Below are 22363 nucleotides of genomic sequence, written 5' to 3'. Positions count from 1 at the left end.
AAATATATAAAATTAAAAACTAATCTTCGGACTGTAAAGGGTTTGTACAGCTCTCATTAAGGAACAGAATGGTTTGTCGAGACATTGCATCTTTTGTGATGGAGTAAGCAAACATTTTAAGCAGTAGATTAGTTTTCATCTGTTTTGCTCTAGTGGTAAACAAGCATGGATGAAATAGAAAGGTTGTGGGTTTCAATGTCAAAGGTTCCAAATACAATGAAAGCAAACTGTTGTAGAATCAATCCTGACCTCCAGTGCCGTCTGTGAGAGATGCACGAGCGCCTTGTGACTGTGCGCGCTTCCTCAGTGTTCCAGTTTCTCCTCACACCCCAATGACATGCTGCTAAGTTAACTGGCTCCAATAAATTTCCCTAGTTAGGTGGGTAGTAGGAGTGCATTGGGTTGGGTGGGGGGGAAATAAATTAAATCGAGAGAACAGCTATAGATGGAACAGGTCTGACAGGCATGTCAAAACTGGTAATGATTGAAGCTCAAATTTATTGCCAGAATACACACATAACATCACAAAACCCAGAGATTTTTTCCTGCAGGCCAGGCAGAATTTCTACTTATTGGGAACTGTAAATGGTACTCAAAAATAAGAAATAAACAAAAGAGAGAAATGCAAATAAATCAAATGTTAACCAACTGTGCAATACAGAAAAAGATATTCAGTAATAAATAATGTGCAAAGTAAAAGTCCTTAAATTAATCTGTGATGGCGTCTGTTGTTTAGGAGTCACTTCGTGGACGTGTAGCAACTGCCCTGACCCCTTTCCTGATGGTAGCAGCGAGATCAAAGCATGTCCTGGGTGGTGTGGATCCTTGATGATTGCTGCTGCTCTCCAATGGCAGTGTTTATGTCAATTTTCTTAATGATGGGGGGGGGTTTGCCTCTGATGTGCTGGGATTAGATGGGTTGAATGAGTTCTACAACAAGGGGACATCGCCTCAAGATTCAGGAGAGTCAATTAGGACAGAGATGAGGAGGAATTGCTTCTCCCAGAGTAGTAAATCTGTGGAATTCTCTGCCCAGGGATGCTGGAGAAGTTGCAGTACACAGAAGTGCCGGAGATACTCAGCAGATCACGCAGCAGACACATGTTGCAAAAGGCAATCAACATTTCAGGCTCAACTGAGCCCTTCAGGAGAACAGGTCAGGCCCAAAATGTGGACTGCCATTTACTTCCTGTGGATGTTGTGAGACCTGTTGAGTTTCTCTGGTGTTTTTGCATACTGCAATAGACTCCAGCATCTGCAGATCTTCTTGTTTACCTTCAAGCAGCAAAGGCTCCCTCATGAAATGTATTTGAAAAAAACAGATTTTTGCAAAATGGGGGAATTAAAAACAACTGGAGAAAGGTAGGTAGATGGAGGTGAGTCGAAGGCCAGATCAGCCCTGTGGTGAAGCAGGCTAGATGGGTCAAAGAGCCTACTTCTATTCCTGGTTACGTTCTTGTGCCTCGTGTGTAACCAACAGATCACTTTTGTAGTGTCCCCTTTGTTGCACTATGAGATGTTGACTAGTCTGTTCACAAAACAACCTAGACTCCTCTCCTTCCTGACTCACAGGGTGAACGACTCCTCATATGCCGGGCTGCTGTTCATTGACTTTAGGTCAACAACTAATGAATCATACCCCAGAGGTTGGTGGAGAAGCGGTCCTCAGTGGACTCAACACCCCTTTCTGTAACTGGATTCTGGACTCCCTAACAGAAAGACCAGTCTGTCCAGGTTGGTAGAACATTGAACATCGTAACACTGAGCACTGGCACACCTCAGGGCTGTAAGCTCAGCCTGCTCCTGTACCCACTACTGACCCACAAATGCAACACCAGCTCAAGCTCCAACAAAGTCATCAAGTTTGCAGATGACAAGACAGTAATTTTCCTCAGCAGCAACATCAATGAGTCACTTCAGAGAAGAGGTGGAAAATCTCATGAAATAGTGTGAGAATATCAACCAGAGTCTCTACTTGAACAAGACGAGAGAAAGAATTGTGGACTTCAGGGACAACCACTCTCTGCTGCACATTAAAAGCTGAGTAGTTGAGAGCACCAAGTTCCTCAGAGTCTACTAAATAAGTGACCTATCTTGGACACACATCTTCTCACTTGTCAGGAATGTGCATAGCATTTTCTTAAAAGGCTGAGACAGTAAAGGCTTTGGGCCAACCTCTGTCAACTTTCTACAGGAGCTCTATCGTGAGATTCTTGGCTAGCTGCATCAGTGTCAATTGCTGTAGACCATCAGATTGGAGGTCAATCCACAGGAAGCAGCAGAGAGGATCACTGAGGTCTCCCACTCCATAGATAAGATTGCGCTTTTTTTTTAAAAAAAGGGCACAAAAATCAGCGACGACCCTGACTACCCTGCATGCAGTATCTTCCAGCTACTCCCATTGGGAAAAAGGACTCAGAAGTATTAGAGCTACAGCTACCAGGCTGAGGAACAGGTTCTTCCCATGGACAACAAGACTGGTGATTGACTGCTAAAACAACTCTGACTCTACAATTTATTAACAATATTTATTTTATTACTGTGTATCGATTTTCTGCATGCATGCAACATCTGTATGTACATTTGCATCGTTCTGCAGCATTGACCAAAGAACAGTTTCGCCGGGTTGTAATGATGCAATCAGACAACAAACTGGAATTTGAACTTCCACCACTACATCTAGGTATATGACAACAACTTGAATTTTGGAAAAAACATACACAATACTTTGATTGAGCTTTATGACAAGGACCTTGATTCCTTATGGGAACTCAAAAACTAATTCTATTTCTTCGCGTAACGTCATGAACTTACTTTTGCTTTTTCAAAAAACTGTCGGAAGCAGCCCCGTGGATCTTGATCAAGGCTTCTACCCATTTCTATAATGAACTGCATAACGACAGCCTGGTGCGCCACCTGCTCCATCAGTGCTTGTTTCTGCAAATTAAATAAGAATTGATAGCAACAGAGAACATGCCAAGTAGTTTTGGTGCAGAAATGGGTAGAATTGCACATCAAGCTCTGCCAATTAAAAGTTGTGCTTCACCAGACAAGAAAACCTCCTGTAAGAGTGTTTTTGGACTGATTTCCAATTCACACAATGATACTATTCCACAATTCATCATTTTAAATTCCCTTTCATTAACAGGAAGCATGTCTCCTTTGAAACCCATTGTTCAACATGCAAATAAAACTAGCATCAGTTGACAACTCTTCAGGAACAATCAGCCCCAAATCCTTATTATGTTTCTTCATCAATGCCGTCACATTTGCCCCATTCCCAGATTTCATTCAATGCTGTCAGTATTTTATGCTTTTTAAAAAATCCAGTAAGGATTATTTCCAGGAACAACTGAATCTGGGCAAAAATACGCAGCCCAGAGAAAGAAAGGAAAGATCGCCCAGAACAAAACACTGTGTTCCAAATTATCAATCCCTTTCCACTTACCTCCTCCTCTTTTAAACGAAAGCACCACTTTATCAAGTAATTAGCAGTCTCTTGACAAACAAGGTAGGGGTGGTCAGACAAGTACCGCTGACTGTCAACCCACCGCTTCAACATGCCTGGATAGAAGAAAGAACATCATTCCAACATTGTGACACAATCAGAAGCAGATTCACTTTGAAGTTTGAAGATAGCTGTTATATTTTCCATTGACGATGAAATTCCTTTAAGGTGGCATTGCTCAGCTACACCTTGATCTGGTTCAGTGAAAGGACCAACTCAGTGAGGTTACTAGGATTTAGACCCAACAGTGAAAGAATGGCAGCATATTTCCAGTTCCAAGTGGGAATTGGCTTGAGGAATTTGCTGCGAGTAGCATCTGCATACACCACTGTCCATCAAATTCAACTCTAGATCTAAAGAGAGGCTGGAACAGTTCCCAAATTGGACATCAGTGCATTCGCTGCCCTGTTTATACAAGCTTTCATTGCCATGGAGTCTGTTTGTTTTACAAGTGTTTCTCCAGTGTGATGAATACGATGTCACCCAGATCAGGAGAGGCTCCATCCCAACACCAGTCAGTTTATATAGAAACAAGTTATTTCCATTCGTCAGATCTAAACACCAGAAATGTTGGAAACCAGAAATAAAAGGAGAATATGCAGGAAACATTCAGCTGATTACGCAGCATTTGCAGACGAGGAAACATTTCTGTTTTCCCAATTATACGACAGGGCACCTTGTTTTGTCCTAAAGAACTGTCACTTACCAGAGGAGTCACTTGATGGAGTAGTGGCCAGTAGGAGAATACCAGCCCTTTCCAGAAAAGAAGAAATAAAGTGAAGAAAATAAAAAAGTTAAAGAAACACAAAACATAACAAATAAAAGATAAAGTTGTGGAGAAAAGAAAGAAAATGGCACCCAAGAAGGAAAAAGTAAAATCAATGGGAAAAAAAAGAAAAGACGTTGGAAGAGAACGGAGAAGGCCTTACCTGCATGAAGAAACAGGGAGCCACCGTGGAGAAGAGAGCCCTTTCCCCAAAGTTGGTGACGACCCCACAGAGTCGTGTACTCCCGACCGCTGGACTGCAAAAATGGCTCTCTAAGCCAAACAAAAGCACGCAACTGCGCTTACTAAGGAAAAAGAGAACTCCGACGGGAGGGGAGCTCAGCTGAGGAGCGAGCAAACACAGCGCGACCAGCTGAGGGATGCCCAACACCAGGGCTCTCAGCTGGAAGAGGAAAGGGACAGGAAAGGGAGTGATAGGAAAGAAGAACAGCAACAGGAGGCCCAACAGATGACTAGCCCAGAAGAAGAGGACCAAGAGCAAGAAGCCAAGCAAGAAGAAGCCCAGCAAAGTGAGGCAAACAGCTCAACAGGAAAGTCAGAAGAGACACAGATACAAGGAAGAGAAGTAGAAGACACAAACACAGGTGCAGACACAGAGAAGAGAAGAGAAAGAAGACGACGACCAAGCTCCGCACAGAGAAATAGAGGGTAAAATAGATGGACAGAATATAGATAAAAACATTTTCAAGAACAAATGAGAGCATTAAAAGAATGGTTGACATTAGAATTTAGTGAAAAGAAAAATGAAAAGTACAGAAGAAAAAGTGAATAGATTAGAGCTGGTCATGACAGAAATAGGGAAAAGATTAGAAAATGTGGAAGAACGAGAAACGGCTGTAGAAATGGAAGTGAATGACTTAAAGAAGAAAATTGGAAGATAGTGACAAAAAAGTTAAAGAGTCACAAGAGTTGTTAGCTCAGAAGATGGAAATAATGGAAAACTATAGTAAGCGAAACAACAAAGATAGTGGAAGATGAAGAAGGCACAAATATGAAAGAATTTATAAAAGAATGGATCCCAAAGGTCCTGGGAATGCCAGAAATAATGGAAATAGAAAGGGAACACAGAACACTAGCTCCAAAACCTTTCTTTTCTTTTTCTTTGGCTTGGCTTCGCGGATGAAGATTTACGGAGGGGTATGTCCACGTCTGCTGCAGGCTCGTTGGTGACTGACAAGTCCGATGCGGGACAGGCAGGCTCCGAAACCACAGACACAGCAAAAACCAAGATCCGTTTTAGTAAAATTTCTGAGATACACGACAAGAGAAAATTTACTGGAGAGGGCAAGGAATAAAATTAGAGAAGACCATTGGACCATTGGAATACAAGGGTCAAAAAATATTTTTTTTTACCCAGACATAAGTTTTGAACTCTTAAAGAGGAAAGAGTTTAATATAGCAAAATCGATCCTATGGAAAAAAAGGTTATAAATTTATGTTAAGATATCCAGCTGTGCTTAAAATATTTATCCCGGGGGAGCAAAACAGACTGTTCTCGGATCCAGAGAAAGCAGGAGAATTTGCAGAACGCCTGCCGGACAGAAGGAGAGATGAAGAGATGCAACAAGAACAAAGAACGACAGCAAAATACATATAAAGATGTAAAAATAATATAAGTAAGAACTGAAAAAGGGAAATAAAAGGGATGAAAGGAAGTAAGGGGGAAAAAAAGGGGGTGAACTTTGTTATATGTGAAGATAAAGGTCTTTTCTGAAGGTGCTTGGGTGGGAGAGAATAACCGTCACTATGAAATCAGTTGACACTTGCGAGTGGGTTCGCAATCCAAATGGAGAGGGAAGTTGTGGTTGCCCGGCAAGGGATAAGGGGCAACCCAGAAAGAGGGGTGGGGGGGGGTACATTTGGGGTTAAGGGAATTTTAGATGTGAGAGTTGAAGTATTTTATGTTTTAAAAGTGTTGTCATACATTGAGTTCAAAAGGAGAAAACAGATGAAAATGGGGAAAATGAGGAAGCGGAAATGAGGTGTAAACAGAATATGAGATGGCCATGTTGAACTATATGACTATAAATATTAATGGAATACATAACCAAATTAAACGAAAAAGGCTATTAAATTTCCTGAAAAAAGAAAAAATAGACATAACATTTGTGCAGGAAACACATCTAACTGAAGGGGAACATAATAAGTTAAGGAGAGACTGGGTAGAGCACGTAGCAGCAGCATCATATAATTCAAAAGCCAGAGGTGTAGCTATATTAATTAAAATAAAAATGTACCAATCAAAACAGAGGAGGAAATAATAGATCCAGCAGGGAGTTATGTAATGATAAAGTTTCAGATATATTCAGAATTCTCGAATTTGATCTATATGCACCTAACGAAGAGGATCAAAAGTTTATCCAAGATATTTTGTTTGAAGATGGGAAATATATTGATAGGAGGGATTTTAACCTTAATTTGGATCCAATGTTGGATAAAACTGGACAAAAGACTAGCAAAAAGAAAAAAGGTGCCAAATTTATAGTTAAATCAATGCAAGAAATGAAACTTATGGATATATGGAGGAGGCAGCACCCAAGGGAGAAGGAATACTCATATTATTCGAGTAGGCATAAAACATACTCAAGGATTGATGCATTTTTGTTGTCAGCCCATATTCAAGGAAGAGTTGGGAAAACTGAATATAAAGCTAGATTGCACTCTGATCACTCACCCCTGTTATTAGCAATAAAACTGGAGGACATCCCACCAAGAACATATAGATGGAGATTAAACTCCATGCTACTTAAGACAGGAATTTTGAGAATTTATTGAATGCCAAATTAAAACGGATTTTGAAATAAACATGGAATCAGTGAAAGACAAATTTATATTATGGGATGTAATGAAAGCCTTCATTAGAGGGCAGATAATAAGTTATGTAACTAAGATGAAAAAGGACTACAATCAGGAAATAGAACAGTTGGAAAGGGAGATAGTAAGTACAGAAAAAGAACGAGCAACAAAGGACGATATAACAAAAAGAAAATTGGCGGACAAAAAAATAAAATAAGAAACATTACAAACGTACAAGGTGGAGAAGAACATAATGAAAATAAAGCTAAAGTATTATGAGCTAGGAGAAAAAACACACAATATTAGCCTGGCAACTTAAAATAGAACAAGCTAAAAGAATTGTATTGGCATCAAGGAAAATGGACAAACAAATTACATATAATCCAATGGAGATTAATGAGAACTTTAAGGAATTTTATGAACAATTATACCAAACTGAGAACGAGGGGAAAGATGATAAAATAGAAGAGTTTTAGCAAAAATTGAACTGCCGAAATTGCAAGAAGAGCAGCAAAACAAGCTGATAAAACCATTTGAAATAGAGGAAGTACAGGATATATTAAAAAAAGCTGCCGAACAATAAAACACCTGGAGAGAATGGATTCCCAATAGAATTCTATAAAACATTTAAAGAGTTATTAATCCCTCCTCTCCTGGAAGTAATGAAGCAGATAGAAGAAATACAAAACTTGCCAGATTCATGTAAGACAGCAATAATTACAGTAATACCAAAGACAGGGAAGGATCCATTAACACCAGCATCATATAGACCAATATCTCTACTTAATTCAGATTATAAAATAGCAAAATTATTAGCAAACAGATTGGCCGACTGTGTACCAAAAATAGTAAAACAAGATCAAACTGGATTTATTAAGAAAAGACGAACAGCGGATAATGTCTGTAAATTTATTAATTTAATTCATGCAGTTCAAGGAAATAAGATGCCACCACTGGCTGTTGCTTTAGATGCAGAAAAAGCCTCTGACAGGGTAGAATGGAATTATTTATTCAAAATATTACAGAAGTTCAATCTACCAGAAAAATATATTAATTGGATTAAAGCATTATATAATGGACCATTGGCGAAGGTGACAGTAAATGGATATGTATTGAACCAATTTAAATTAAGTAGGTCAACTAGGCAGAGATGTCCACCATCTCCCTCACTGTTTGCTTTAGCAATAGAACCACTGGCAGAACTGATAAGAACAGACAATAAAAGGGATTAAAATAAAGGAGTATAAAATCAATTTATTTGCAGATGACATTGTATACTTAACAGAACCAGAAATATCAATAAAAGAACTACGTAAGAAATTGAAGGAATATGGAGAAATATCGGGGTCAATGCAAATAAAAGTGAAGCGATGCCAATGAGTAATGCGGATTATACAGAATTTAAAAAAGAATCATCATTTAAATGGCAAACACAAGCAATCCGATACCTAGGTATTAGATTAGATAATAATTTAAACCACCTGTACAAATTAAATTATCAGCCATTAATAAAGAAATTGCAGGAAGACTTAGAACATTGGAAAGAATTGCCACTAACATTGATAGGGAAGGTAAATTGCATTAAAATGAATGTCCTCCCAAGGAAACAATATTTATTTCAATCATTAACAGAGAAATTCTTTAATGAACTAAAGAGAGTAATAAGGAAATTTTTATGGAAAGGAGGAAAACCGAAGATACCATTAGATAAATTAACAGAGAGGTACAACCAAGGTGGTTTGCAGTTACCAAACTTTAAAAATTATTATAAAGGTATTTATTAGATTTTTAATTAGACAAGGGATAAACCAGATTGGACTAAGATAGAGCTAGATAAAATAGGGAAGAAGGTACCGGAACATATACTTTATAAGTGGGATGAAAAGCTGGTGCAATATAAAAGCTCACCAGTACTGCGTCATTTACTCAATATATGAAAGAAGATTCACTTAAAAAGGAAAAAAACAAATTACCAACTACCAAAATTATTATTGACGCAAAATAAGCTAATCCCTTTTACAATAGATAACCTTTCCTTCAGAGAATGGGAGAGAAAAGGAATTAAAAGAATAGAAAATTGCTTTTTGGGAAATAATTTATTAACATTTGAACAAATGAAATACAAATATGGAATAACTCATGAAACAATGTTTGCATACCACCAACTGAAAACCTACTTAAAGGATAAATTGGGAAACAGACTGAGATTACCAGAAGGAAGCAGCTTTGAATATGTGATTACAGAAACAATGATAATAAAAAAATTTATAACATGTACATCAAGCTGCAAGAGAAGGAAAATGATGAAATAAGCTATAAACCCAAACAAAAGTGGGAAAAAGATTTAAACATAAAGATAAAAAATGAAACATGGGAAAAGTTACACAGGTTATATATCATGCCCCAAAAGTTAAAAAATGGGATCCAACATTATCAGATAGATATTTTCACTGTAAGAAGGAAATGGGAACAACAGTACATGCAATTTGGGCATGTGAGAAAGTGAAAAAGTTTTGGGAAGATCTAAATCAGGTATTAAATAAAATCACAAAAAGCAACATACCAAAAAATCCAGAGATCTTTCTTCTCAGTAATATAAGTAGTAAAGAATTAGGCCTCAAACTGCATGAAGCGCAGAAAAGATTTATTATGATAGTCTTAGCTGCAGCAAAAAAAATGTATAATGTCAATTTGGAAAATGGAAGAGTCTGAGAATACAGCAATGGTACATAGAAATGAATAAATGTATTCCATTGGAAAAAAATAACATATAATTTAAAAAATGATGTCACATTATTTGAACAAATTTGGGAACCGTACATACCTCGGACTTCCACCCTCTAAAATGATAAGAAGACAAAATGACTTGATCCTGTGTGTAAAAGTAGATGACACAATTTTCTTTATTTTCATTGTGTGATGACATTGTTTAATGGTTTTATTGTATATGTAGAACGTTTAATGGGTTTGGAGGTAGGTGGGAAGGGGGGAGGGAAGGTAGGGGGAAAAAAGGGGAGAAAATGCCACTGTGTATATTTAAGAGGGAAATGTTTGTATGTATTTTGATTGATATGGTTCACAGTGTGAAAATTTTTTTTAAATTTTAAAAGATCTGCCACGTACCAAAGTGCCTGATCCGTTGTTCATATTTCTGTGCAAATGTCGCATTTTTTTCATACTCATCTTCCTCCAGTTCTTTACACGTTATGCTTTTGTTGATCACACTCTGTTTTAAAAAAGCATTAAAGAAGTAGAGCAGCTGAAAGTTTCATTTCCCCGTTTTTGCTTTCCCATTCAAGAGTGCACAACTGACAGCTCAGATATGGGGAAAAAAATGTTTTTCCTTTGTATTTTAATCATTTGCAGGTGGAATTTCACTGTAGTGATGGCAAAAGACATAGCTTCTTGGTTGAGAACCAAACAACAGCCCAAAACAAAAGTGATAGATAATAACAGAAGAAACAGGAGATGCAAATCACAAAAATCTGTAGACACAGTGGTTGAAGTAAAAGCACAAAATGCTGGAAAAGCTCAGCAGGTCAAACAGTGTCCTTTATGTAGCAAAGGTGACGATACATAACTGATGTTTTGGACTTGAGCCCATCAAAATATGAGAAAATGCCAGCAGGCGTCTGAACAAAAGAGTGGGGCAGGGGTAAGGAGGGAGGCAAAGGCAGATGATAGGTGGAGAAAGGAGGGAGAGAAGGAGGGACAGCAGTAATGAGGGGGAAGAGCTATGGATGGGTGGGTGGAAGAACTGGAAAGACAGGAAAAGGCAATTGAAATGGTTGGCTACTAGGAGGTCACTGCACCTTCTCTCCTTTTGCAACCACAGCGACCTTCCAATGACCAACCATTTCAATTTCGAGTCAAGCTCACATACCTGTCCATGACTTTGTGTACTATCCCACTCAGACTACCTGCAAATTGGAGGAACAACACTTTATTTTCTGTCTGGGCATTCTCTAGCCAGATGGTATGAACATTTATTTCCCTGCTTTTCCATTAAACTTACTTGCCTTTTCTTTCCCCTTCCCGTCTTTCCAGTGCTTCCACCCACCCATCACTCCTCCCCCTTACTGCTGCTGTCTCCTCCCTCCTTTCTCCATCCATCATCGCCTGCTTTTACCACCCCCTTTTGTTTGGATGCCTGCCAGCATTTTCTCATACTTTGATGAAGGGCTTGAGCCCGAAACATCGGCTATGTATCTTTATCTTTGCTACATTAAGGGCACTGTTTGACCTGCTGAGTTTCTCCAGCATTTTGTGTTTTTACAAGAAACAAGGAGATAGTCATCTGGCCTATCAAGCCCGATCCACCATACAAGAAGATCATGGTGGCTGGTCTGGCCATGGACTCAGCTGTACTGGTATACCTTTCTCCGTAACCCTAAAATGCCCTATTCTTCAGAAATCGGTGCTTCAAATACATCCAATGAAACAGCTTTCACTGCTTCTCATTAGTCTCATATCTGTTCCCCTGAATTTTCAGGCAAAGTCTTCTGGTTCTGTCTTTGGTTTCACTGGAAATACAAATTATTATTCAGGATTCAGACAGAGATTAATTTGAATAACTAAAGCAGGCGTACGTGTCCAATGTTTCCAATACCAAAACGGTAACATGGTCTAACTTTACAATGTTGGAAGTAAATTGGTTGAACGCAAGTTAACTGTGGGGACAAATAAAACCAACTAACCAGTAAACCAGCATGAGGTTGAGTAATTTCCAGCTCTGTCCCAACGCTCCCTGCCAAGACTGTTAACATTCTGATGAAAAGTCAGGGTTGGAATGAGCTCAAACAATACACCCTTCGTCTTTGCTCGATTATAGCAAGCATGTGGGCTGCTCTGTTGAAAACACCTTTTCATGCCTTATGATATGGTCAGCAGACAATACCAAAAGGACAAGAATATTAGGCTTCCCTCACCAGAAAGAACCAGTTGGACTTTCACAAAAATTTCATTACATTTTTAAAACTTTTATTGACGACACATTAGAAGTTGATTCTGGCCATTGAGACTCATGCCACCATTAACCTGCAACACCATATGCTTTGGAGGGTAGGGGGGAAAAAAACTGGAGCACCCAGGAAAAGCCCATGAACGTCACAGGGAGAATGTAAAAACTCATTACAGACAGCACTGGATTCGAACACGGGTCACTGGTGATGTAATAACATCACACTAACCGCTACACTCACTCTGCTGTCCCATTGGGATGACGTTGTTACCAGCTATATTATTTATAACCTTTGTTCAGTTGTGGGATGCTCTGGGTTTGAACTCTTGCTGCCTGCATTTGCCCATTGACAACTCTGTCACATGATACTGTACCTTATTAAATCCTTCTTTACTGACTGCATCAATGTTCCATGAGTTCATCCTCTCATTCCAGATCAGCTCTTCTTCCTTCTGCCTCCATTCATCTTCTTTCTTTTTCAGCTCCCAGTATTCAGTCTGTGCTTTAGCTCGTTCTTGCTCCAGAGACTCAGAGTTGTGCAGCTCCAAGTTGCAAAGTCTCTGCTGGGCCTCAGCCAGCCTCCAGCCGCATTCCACTGTCTTCTTCATTAACTCCTGTTGCTTGTGACACACACTCTCTACACCGCCATCATAGATCTAGGATGTGGTGGGCATTATAAATCAGTATCAAAGGACAGTTAAACCCATTCATGAAGCAGGCTATCACATAAGCCAGAATCAAACAGTGTTGCACTGCAATAGTCTGCTACTCAGCCTACTGCACTGAAGTCAATTCTCCAAGGTAAAGGTACCAACGAAGAACCTTTGCAGTGTTGTCCCAGAGACAACATAGGAAATGCCTCAATCAAACCAAATGTTGACCCACATCTGCTCACAAACAGCTGATAACAATTGAGAAGATGCTGAAGATTCTCATGTGAATGAAGTTAGACAAATCTCCTGGGCCTGATCTGATATATTGGAGGACACTACAAGGAGAGAGAGGAAATTGCAGGTGCCTTGGCTGAGATTTATAAGTCACCATTAAATACAGGGGAATTGCCGAAAGACTGGAGATTGACAAAGGAGGGCTGCAGGGAAAATCTCGGGAACTACAGGCCAGCGAGCCCAACATTGTGAGGGAGAAGATGCACACACATTTGGTTGGACAAGGGCTAATTTGGGATCGTCAGCATGGTTTTATAACTATGAGGTCATGTCTCATAAATCTAGTTGGGTTTTTTTTAAAAGACATGACCAAGAACACTGATGAGAGCAGAGTCATAGATATTGTATGTATGGATTTCAGTAAGACATCCAATAAGGTTCTGCAGGGTAGGCTGCTCTGGACAGTTAGGTCACATTGGATCCAAGATGAGAGCAGAATGGATAGAACACTGGCTTCATGGAAGAAAGCAGAGGGTGATGGTGAAAGGTTTTTGGACTGGGGCTAGTGGTGTGCCATTGGGTTCAGTGTTGGGCCCATTGCTGTTTGTCATCCACATCAATTATTTAGATGAAAACAATTAGTAAATTTGCAAAAAATATAGAAGTCTCTGCTATTGTCAAAAATGAAAACAATTACTAAAGATTATTGTAGCAGAATCTTGATCTGTTGAACAGATGGGGAGAGGAATGGTTGATTGAATTTAATACAGAGAAAAGTGGGATGTGGCATTTTGGGAGTTCTAACATGGGTAGGACCAACACAGTGAATGATAGGGATCTGGGGAGTGTTGTAGAGCAGAGATTTCAGAGTATAGGTACTTAGTACCTTGTAAGTGGTATGATGGCCAAAAAGGCTATCGGCACATTGGCCTTCATCAGTCAGAGTATTGAGTATAGAAGTTGGGAGGTCATGCTGCAGTTGTACAAGAGGTTGGTGAGACACCATTTGGAATATTGTGTTCAGTTTTGGTCACTGTGCCACATTAAAGATTTTATCAACTGTAGAAGGTGCGAAGAAAATTTATGAGGATGTTGCCAAGAATCAGAGGCCTGAGCTATAGGGACAGGTTGAGGAGGCGAGGGCTTTATTCCTTGTAGCACAGGAGGTTGAGGGGTGATCTCACTGAGGAGTACAAAATCATAAGGAATAGTAAATATATCGAGTCTTCCCCCTCCCCCCCCCCCAGAGTAGGGGAATTGATAACCAGTGGACAGAAGTACAATGTGAGAGGAGGGGGGTGGGGGGAAGAAGAGATTTAACAGGAACCTGAGGGTCTTTTTTTTTTCTTTAAATTTGCACAGAAGGTGGTGAATGTGTAGAACAGGCTGTTAGAGGAGATATTTGAGGTGGTACCATTGCAATTTTTAAAAAACATTGGTTGGATACATGGATAGGATGGGTTTAGGGCAGTCATTCTCAACAGGGATCCTACAGCCCCACTGAATATTTCAGTAAAAGCCTGGTTTTCTTTTCTTCTCATGTGATTTTTTTTTTATAAACACAATGGTAGGAAAGAAGCAAGGAAGAAATCGGGCACATGAACTTTGAGCAGAGACTCAAGGGGGCCACAGCCAAAAAAAGTTAAGAATGGCTGTTTTAGAGGGATATGAGCCAAACACAAGTCAGGTGACACTAGTGTGGGAGGGACCTTTTGGGCCAAAGGGCCTGTTTCCACGCTCTACGATTGAAAAAAAAAACCCTCCAACGAACTCAGAACCACATTTGGACATGTGCCAAATAGATCATCTCTATTCCTTCACAAATTCCCAACATCACATCGATTGATTCACAGTAGATTCACTTCACTCTTGGTGATGATAAGACATTGGTAAGAGCACTGATAACTGCAAAATGCTATGAAAACATGCAATACCCCAAATGCACCAGATGACCCACGCTCCAGCTGTTCAAATCAAGTTGTTACATGCACCAAGATGCAGTGATAAAGATAGTTTTGTTAGCAGACTAGTTATACATCTCATCCTTAGTACAGAAGTGCAAAGTTACAGATAGAGAGCAAAGGCAACATAATTTTTCTATTACAGGCTTCATTTAGGAGTCTGATATCAGTGGGAAAGAAACAGTCCTTGAATCTTCCTTATGGGGGGGTGGGGGGGTGCGTGCGTGTGAAGAGAGTAAGAGTGTGGATGGAGTGGAATGAGTATTTTAATATGTGAAAGTTAGAATAGATGAGGGGGGAGTGGGCCTTATTCACAATTCTCTGCAGCTTCTTGTGATTTTGAGAGGAGCAGTTCCCATCCCACATATTGATACACGTTAACAGGATGCGTACAAAGGTGCATTTGCAGAAGTTTCTTTTAAAAAAAACAGATACTGGTGACATGCAAAGTTATATTCCAGTAATCAAGTGCATATAAAAAACCTCATGAGTCTCCTTTAAACTTTTCCCCAAAGCCTGAGCTGCTGGACCCTTATGAATCACAGGCTTGCAGTTTTCAGATGCACAATTGTTCTATAAAGGCTTAAAGCATATATGTAAAGTATAAATGTATAAAAGTATTAAAGTATAAATGTAAACATGTTGTTCACAAACCTAATCTAGTCATTAACAAACCAACTAGTCTATTCTTTGTCAGCTGTGAACTGATGGGAGTTATTACAAACAAGCAGTATTTACTCAATCTGCTCAAGGTCGAGTTGGAATTGAAGCAAGCCCATTCCACTCAAGACCTCACCACAGGCTTGGTTCAACCCACTGAATTTCAGGCAAGGTGAGAATGAGCGTCCCCAACATCAAAGCTTCTTTGACCACACGCGATGTCAAATAGCTGAGGTAAATGTCGTCTAAATGTTATTAGATATTCTCCGACTTCCCCTGGAAGCACATTCCATAGCCTCTGCCTGTGGAAAAAAATGGGATGAAAGGGAAAACCCCAAGTCACTGGGAGTCACACACCACACAAAGGAAGGCAGTTGTGGTCATAAATCAACCATGGCAGCCCCAAGACATCTTCAGAGTTCCCTGAGGCTTTGACCCTCTTTCTGAGCTACATCAGGAACCTTCATCCCAAAAGTGGAAATATCCCCAGATGACTGGAAATGATCACAACACCTCAACAAATGAGGAAGCAAGAGATACTCAAAATCATGCGCCAGCCAGAAAAGCAGCAGTTAATGACCATCTTCAGTACCTAACCTCTGACTTAGTAGGAAGGTTAATTGAACATTTGCATGTGATAGTCAGTGGACCAGCCACACAAAGACAGAGGCTGCAAAACCAAGTCAGAAGCTGAATACCCTGCAGTGAATGGCTCTCCTGACACACAAAAGTCTTTTTATCATTTGCAGCCACAACACTGTGCGTCTCCTCTTGAGAACCTAGACAGCATCCAGGAAAATGCTTGATCAACATCTGCCAAGCATCCAATGTGTTAATTCCTTCAGCCATTTGGTACAGAAGCTGCAGTGCACGAGATTTACCTGGACTGCTCCAATATCATTACAAACCCATGACCTTCAGCACAAGGGCACCAGGCACAGGGGAGCACCATCATCACAGGCTCAGAGAATAGCAGTGAGGGGGTCATGTCCTTCAGCCCACCACGTCTGCACTGACCATGATGACAATTTAAACTAGTCCCATCTGCCTACATGCTTCACACCCTCCTATCCCCTGTCCACATGTCAGCTAAATGCTTTTGAAACATAACTTCTCCTCTTTCCATATTCCAGTAATCAGGTGCATACAAAAAACCTCATGAGTCTTCTTTAAACTTTTCCCATCACCTTAAACCTATGCCCACTTGCATTTAACATTTCCACCCTGGGATAAAGATTATGACCATCTCCCCTATCAGCACCTCTCATAATGTTACAATCTTGTATCAGGCCTTGCCTCAACCTCCGGCACTCCAGGGACATTAATTCAAGTTTGTTCAACCTCTCCTGGTAGCTGATACTCTCCAAATCAGGCCACATCCTAGTGAACCTCTTCTATATTCTCACCAAAGCCTCCACAACCTTCCTCTAAATACAGCAACCAGAACTGCACACAATAAGCCAAATGTGATCTCACCAAAGTTTTATACAGCTGCAGCATGACTTGCTAACGTTTATAATCAGCGATCCAATTGACGAAAGCCATCCACCTCTTTACCACTATCTGCTTGTGTTGTCACTTTCAGGGAACTATGGATCCACACCCCAAAACTGAGCACTTGTTACCCCAACCAAAACATTTTGCGTGCTACCCAACCAATCAAACTGATGCTGCAAATCGCAAATCCTCAACTTGACAGCTCACTTAAGTTACAAGGAGAGGTTTGATAGGTTGGGGGGAGATCTTAGAGATCTATAAAATCTAAGGTAAATGGACTGGTTTTTTTCCCCACAAGGCTGGGGAATTTAAAATTGATTGATGGTGCAAGAAAAAAGATTTTAAAAAGACTCAAGTTGTAACATATGGAAGGTGGTGCCAGATGAAGGAGTAGAGACAGATATAATGCAATATTTAGAAGGCATTTAGACAGGTTCATGAATATAGAAAGTAAATTGTCATCTTTTTTCCCCCCAGGGTAGAGGAATTTAAAATTACCAGGCATGGATCCAAGGTGAGGGGGGAAAGATTTGAGATGTACCCAAGGATGGTGGGAATATGGAATGGCCAGAGGACACTGATGGACAAGGAGAGTTCAGAGGGGAAAAAAAAGCATAAGCAAATCGGAGTAGCTCAGATACGACAAGTTGGTCAGTATTGGTGAGTTGACCCAAACAAGCTCTTCATGCAAGAAAACTTTAACTCTATGACATCAGATTAAACTCAACAGTTCCTTTAGCAAAAATAATGAACAATTATTACTCAGATCTAATAATATATTGTTTCACAATTTTTTTCCCCAGCTACTCCCTCATCCTTTCTGAATTTCCTTGGCCTCTTGCATTTTACCAGGTTTTCATTCTGTTCTGAATCTGATATTTATGTCCCCCCCCCCACCCCTTTCAATCAAAGTGCACTAACAATAGACATTGCTCAATAGCAAAATATCTCCCAAGGCTTGTTATTGGTCATTAATAATATCCCTGGCCAACTGATGATTCTAGTGCAGCAATGCACTCCAAATCCTGCCACTATGAGATGGTATCCAATTGTTTGTGCAACCAAATGAAACTTTGTTATGATCACTATGGAATAGTGACCCAGGCCAGAAACACAAGTTGATTGCAATACTCAAGAGAAAAAGGAATGTTGCATCTTCCTCACATAACACGTCCCCTGCCCTCAATTATTTCCCCACCTTTCTTGTCCTTTCACCTCTCTCCTGCCCTCTCCCCATCCCCTCTTCTCACCCCCCCCCCCACTCTCTAGTTTCATCCTCACCCGTCCCCCCTTGGTCTCCCTCTTTCCTTTACTCCCCTCCCCTTTCCCGTCCCCTCTTCCCTGCCCCTGCGTTGCTAGGAGGAAATGGGCTGCTTCTAACAACCGGACCGGATCTGACCTGACTCTGGAAAACCCCGCCGGCGAGCCTGTGTTTTCCTCCACCCGCCTCAGCCCGCTGGGGGTGAGAAGCAGCAGGAAAACAGATCCGATTCTCCATCACCCTCGACCGCTGTTCCGCCCGCCCGGCCGCACAGCGCAACAAAGCGGCCTCAGCACGTGACTCGTGACGGCGGTCCCGCGTCACGTGACACCCGATGAATCATGTGACCGGTAGGACTGACCCATTCTGCCGCTGGGGGTGAGAAGCAGCAGGAAAACAGATCCGATTCTCCATCACCCTCGACCGCTGTTCCGCCCGCCCGGCCGCACAGCGCAACAAAGCGGCCTCAGCACGTGACTCGTGACGGCGGTCCCGCGTCACGTGACACCCGATGAATCATGTGACCGGTAGGACTGACCCATTCTGCCGCTGGGGGTGAGAAGCAGCAGGAAAACAGATCCGATTCTCCATCACCCTCGACCGCTGTTCCGCCCGCCCGGCCGCACAGCGCAACAAAGCGGCCTCAGCACGTGACTCGTGACGGCGGTCCCGCGTCACGTGACACCCGATGAATCATGTGACCGGTAGGACTGACCCATTCTGCCACTGTGGCAGCTCGTCGTTCCGTCTCACCTTCCCCGTTTGAGGGATGCTGCACAACGAGCAACACATAACTCCACTCAGAATTAGCTTGATAGGCTTAACCCCAGACTTAAGACTCAGAGCTGTCAGTAAAAAAAACCCAAAATATTGGAAATAGAACAACACAAGACCCCAGCCCACCATGTCTTCACAGATCATGTCACAGAGTTTTTAGCACAGAAACAGGTCCTTCGTCTCAACCTTATATTGACCAAGTTCTCTACCCGAGATGCTGCATTTAGTCCCTATTCCTCTAACCTTCCCTATCCATGCACCTGTCTTCTTCTTTCTTTGGCTTGGCTTCGCGGACGAAGATTTATGGAGGGGGTAAAAAGTCCACGTCAGCTGCAGGCTCGTTTGTGGCTGACCAGTCCGATGCGGGACAGGCAGACACGATTGCAGCGGTTGCAAGGGAAAATTGGTTGGTTGGGGTTGGGTGTTGGGTTTTTCCTCCTTTGCCTTTTGTCAGTGAGGTGGGCTCTGCGGTCTTCTTCAAAGGAGGCTGCTGCCCGCCAAACTGTGTGGCGCCAAGATGCACGGTTTGAGGCGTTATCAGCCCACTGGCGGTGGTCAATGTGGCAGGCACCAAGAGATTTCTTTAGGCAGTCCTTGTACCTTTTCTTTGGTGCACCTCTGTCACGGTGGCCAGTGGAGAGCTCGCCATATAATACGATCTTGGGAAGGCGATGGTCCTCCATTCTGGAGACGTGACCCATCCAGCGCAGCTGGATCTTCAGCAGCGTGGACTCGATGCTGTCGACCTCTGCCATCTCGAGTACCTCGACGTTAGGGGTGTGAGTGCTCCAATGGATGTTGAGGATGGAGCGGAGACAACGCTGGTGGAAGCGTTCTAGGAGCCGTAGGTGGTGCCGGTAGAGGACCCATGATTCGGAGCCGAACAGGAGTGTGGGTATGACAACGGCTCTGTATACGCTTATCTTTGTGAGGTTTTTCAGTTGGTTGTTTTTCCAGACTCTTTTGTGTAGTCTTCCAAAGGCGCTATTTGCCTTGGCGAGTCTGTTGTCTATCTCATTGTCGATCCTTGCATCTGATGAAATGGTGCAGCCGAGATAGGTAAACTGGTTGACCGTTTTGAGTTTTGTGTGCCCGATGGAGATGAAAGACCCCAACAATGAAGACGCTGTTTACATCCGGTACCGCACGGATGGCAGTCTCTTCAATCTGAGGCGCCTGCAAGCTCACACCAAGACACAAGAGAAACTTGTCCGTGAACTACTCTTTGCAGATGATGCCGCTTTAGTTGCCCATTCAGAGCCAGCTCTTCAGCGCTTGACGTCCTGCTTTGCGGAAACTGCCAAAATGTTTGGCCTGGAAGTCAGCCTGAAGAAAACTGAGGTCCTCCATCAGCCAGCTCCCCACCATGACTACCATGCACCTGTCTAGATGCTTTATATCTGTCTCTTCCCCTTCATCTAGCAGCTTGTTCTATATATCCATTACCCTCTCTATGAAAATGTTGCCATGGGTCCAATTTAAATTTTGTCCACTCAGTGCCCTCTGGTTTTAGATTCTCCTATCCTGGGAAAGAGACAAGACTACCTTATTTATGCACCTCAGGGTTTTATAATCCTCAAGTAGATTCCCCCTCAGTCTCCTGCACTCCAGGCAAAAAAAGTAGCTCCTCAAGCCCACCAGTCACAGGAATATCCTTGTACACTCTCCTGCCGAAAGACAAGTTTTTTCTTGCTCGGTGACCAGAACTGTGCACAGTAATCCATATTGCACAGTTGTATATGATGTTCCAGCTCCTGTACTTATCATTATGACACCAATCTAACAATTGTCATCTGCTGACAACTGGACAAACTAATTACCACCCAGTGGCACATACCTCTACAATCATATAGTGCTTTGACTGTCTGGTAATAGAACATATCAAATCACTCCTTCCAGCAACATTGCACCCATACCAATTTGCCTACTGTCCAAACCGGTCCACAGATGATGCTATAGCTTTGATCCTCCTCTCCATCTTTATCCACCAAGAGAATCATGCCTCATACACCAGCCTACTATTCATTGACTTCAGCTCAATGTTCAACATGATCATGCCTCAGAGGCTGGTGAATGATCTGTCTTTGCTGGGACTCAACACCCCTCTCTGGAACTGAATTCTGGACTTCCTGACTGAAAGACCACAGTCAGTCTGGGTTGGTAGGAAAATCTCAAGTCCAATCACGTTGAGCACCGGCGTACCTCACGGCTGTTTGCTCATCCAGCTGAGTCATGATTGCACTGCCAGATTCAGTTCAAAAAGAATCATCAAGTTTGTGAATGGTGCAACAGTGATGAGTCATCTTAAAGAGAGGAGGTTGAGGGGCCCATCAAGTGGTGTGAGAACAACAACCTGAGTTTCAAAGGAAATGATTGTGGAGTTAAGGAGCATGAAGGTCAACCATTCTCCATTACATATCAATGGCTCTGTTGTGGAGAGCACAAAATTCCTCTGTGTGCATATGAAGAACAACTTATCCTGGACCCACAACACCACCTCATTACAGGAAAGCACAATAGTTTCAACACTTCCCAAGGAAGTTGAGGAGGGCAAGGCTAATGTCCCCCATCTTGACATTTTACAGAAGCACAATCAAGAGTGCTCTGTCTGGCTGCATCATTGTGTGGTATGGTTCCTACAAAGCAGATGTCAATGCAGAGGATCATCAACATGTCCGAGATTACTGGGGTCTCCCTTTCCTCGAGTGATGAAATTTACCAGGAGTAAATAGGGCTCAAAGAATTATTGAGGATCCTTTCCATCCAGCACACAGACTCAGGACCATTCAGAAGGAGATAAAGGAGGATCAAGGTTAGGATTGCCAAGCTGGGAAATAGCTTCTTCCCGCAGGCTCTGAGGTCGATGAACAGTATCCTGCAATCGATTAGATCATCCCAAATAATTATATCTTTATGTATAAATTAAATGATTGTACTGTGCACTGTATGTGTATGCAGTGTGGTCCAGAGAAAATGCTGTATGTATACATTTGGAGGAAAATAAACAAACTTTACCTGTGTATTATCTATATCCATCCATACTGACTGCTTCTTCAATCTCCCCTGGCTGCCACCCAGGGCATTAATCCAGTGGTTTTCAACATTTTTCTTTCCACTCACATACCACTTTAAGTAAGCCCTATGCCATTGGTGCTCTGTGATTAGGAAGGGATTGCTTAAGGTGATATGTGGGTGGAAAGAAAAAGTTTGAAAACCACTGTTTTAATCATACCTGATTGACTCGTTATGTGGACGGTTTCATAACTCCA

General features: G+C 41.7%; 1 protein-coding gene across 3 annotated transcripts in view; it reads right to left on the bottom strand.

Moving 5' to 3' along the window:
* Positions 1 to 18756, bottom strand: part of cdc37l1 (cell division cycle 37-like 1) — a 29785-nt gene extending 11029 nt beyond the window's left edge. For 2 of the 3 annotated variants that reach the window (XM_069920525.1, XM_069920529.1), the window contains exons 1-5: positions 18456 to 18624; positions 12426 to 12707; positions 10215 to 10317; positions 3449 to 3564; positions 2815 to 2937 (exon numbers count right to left, since the gene is read on the bottom strand). In XM_069920525.1, the coding sequence (XP_069776626.1) occupies positions 2815 to 2937; positions 3449 to 3564; positions 10215 to 10317; positions 12426 to 12707; positions 18456 to 18554 (723 nt within the window). In that variant the 5' untranslated portion in view covers positions 18555 to 18624. Of the gene's footprint in view, positions 1 to 2814; positions 2938 to 3448; positions 3565 to 10214; positions 10318 to 12425; positions 12708 to 18455; positions 18625 to 18678 lie in introns of those variants that run through there. The other variant, XM_069920532.1, reaches the window with a different exon arrangement.
* Between the last annotated feature and the right edge of the window lie 3607 nt (positions 18757 to 22363).

This window comes from Narcine bancroftii, chromosome 1 (genome assembly GCF_036971445.1).
Source record: "Narcine bancroftii isolate sNarBan1 chromosome 1, sNarBan1.hap1, whole genome shotgun sequence".
NCBI classification, from domain to species: Eukaryota; Metazoa; Chordata; class Chondrichthyes; order Torpediniformes; family Narcinidae; genus Narcine; species Narcine bancroftii.
The sequence above is the reverse complement of the archived record's forward strand: the minus strand, read 5'-3'. Positions and strand labels throughout refer to the sequence as shown.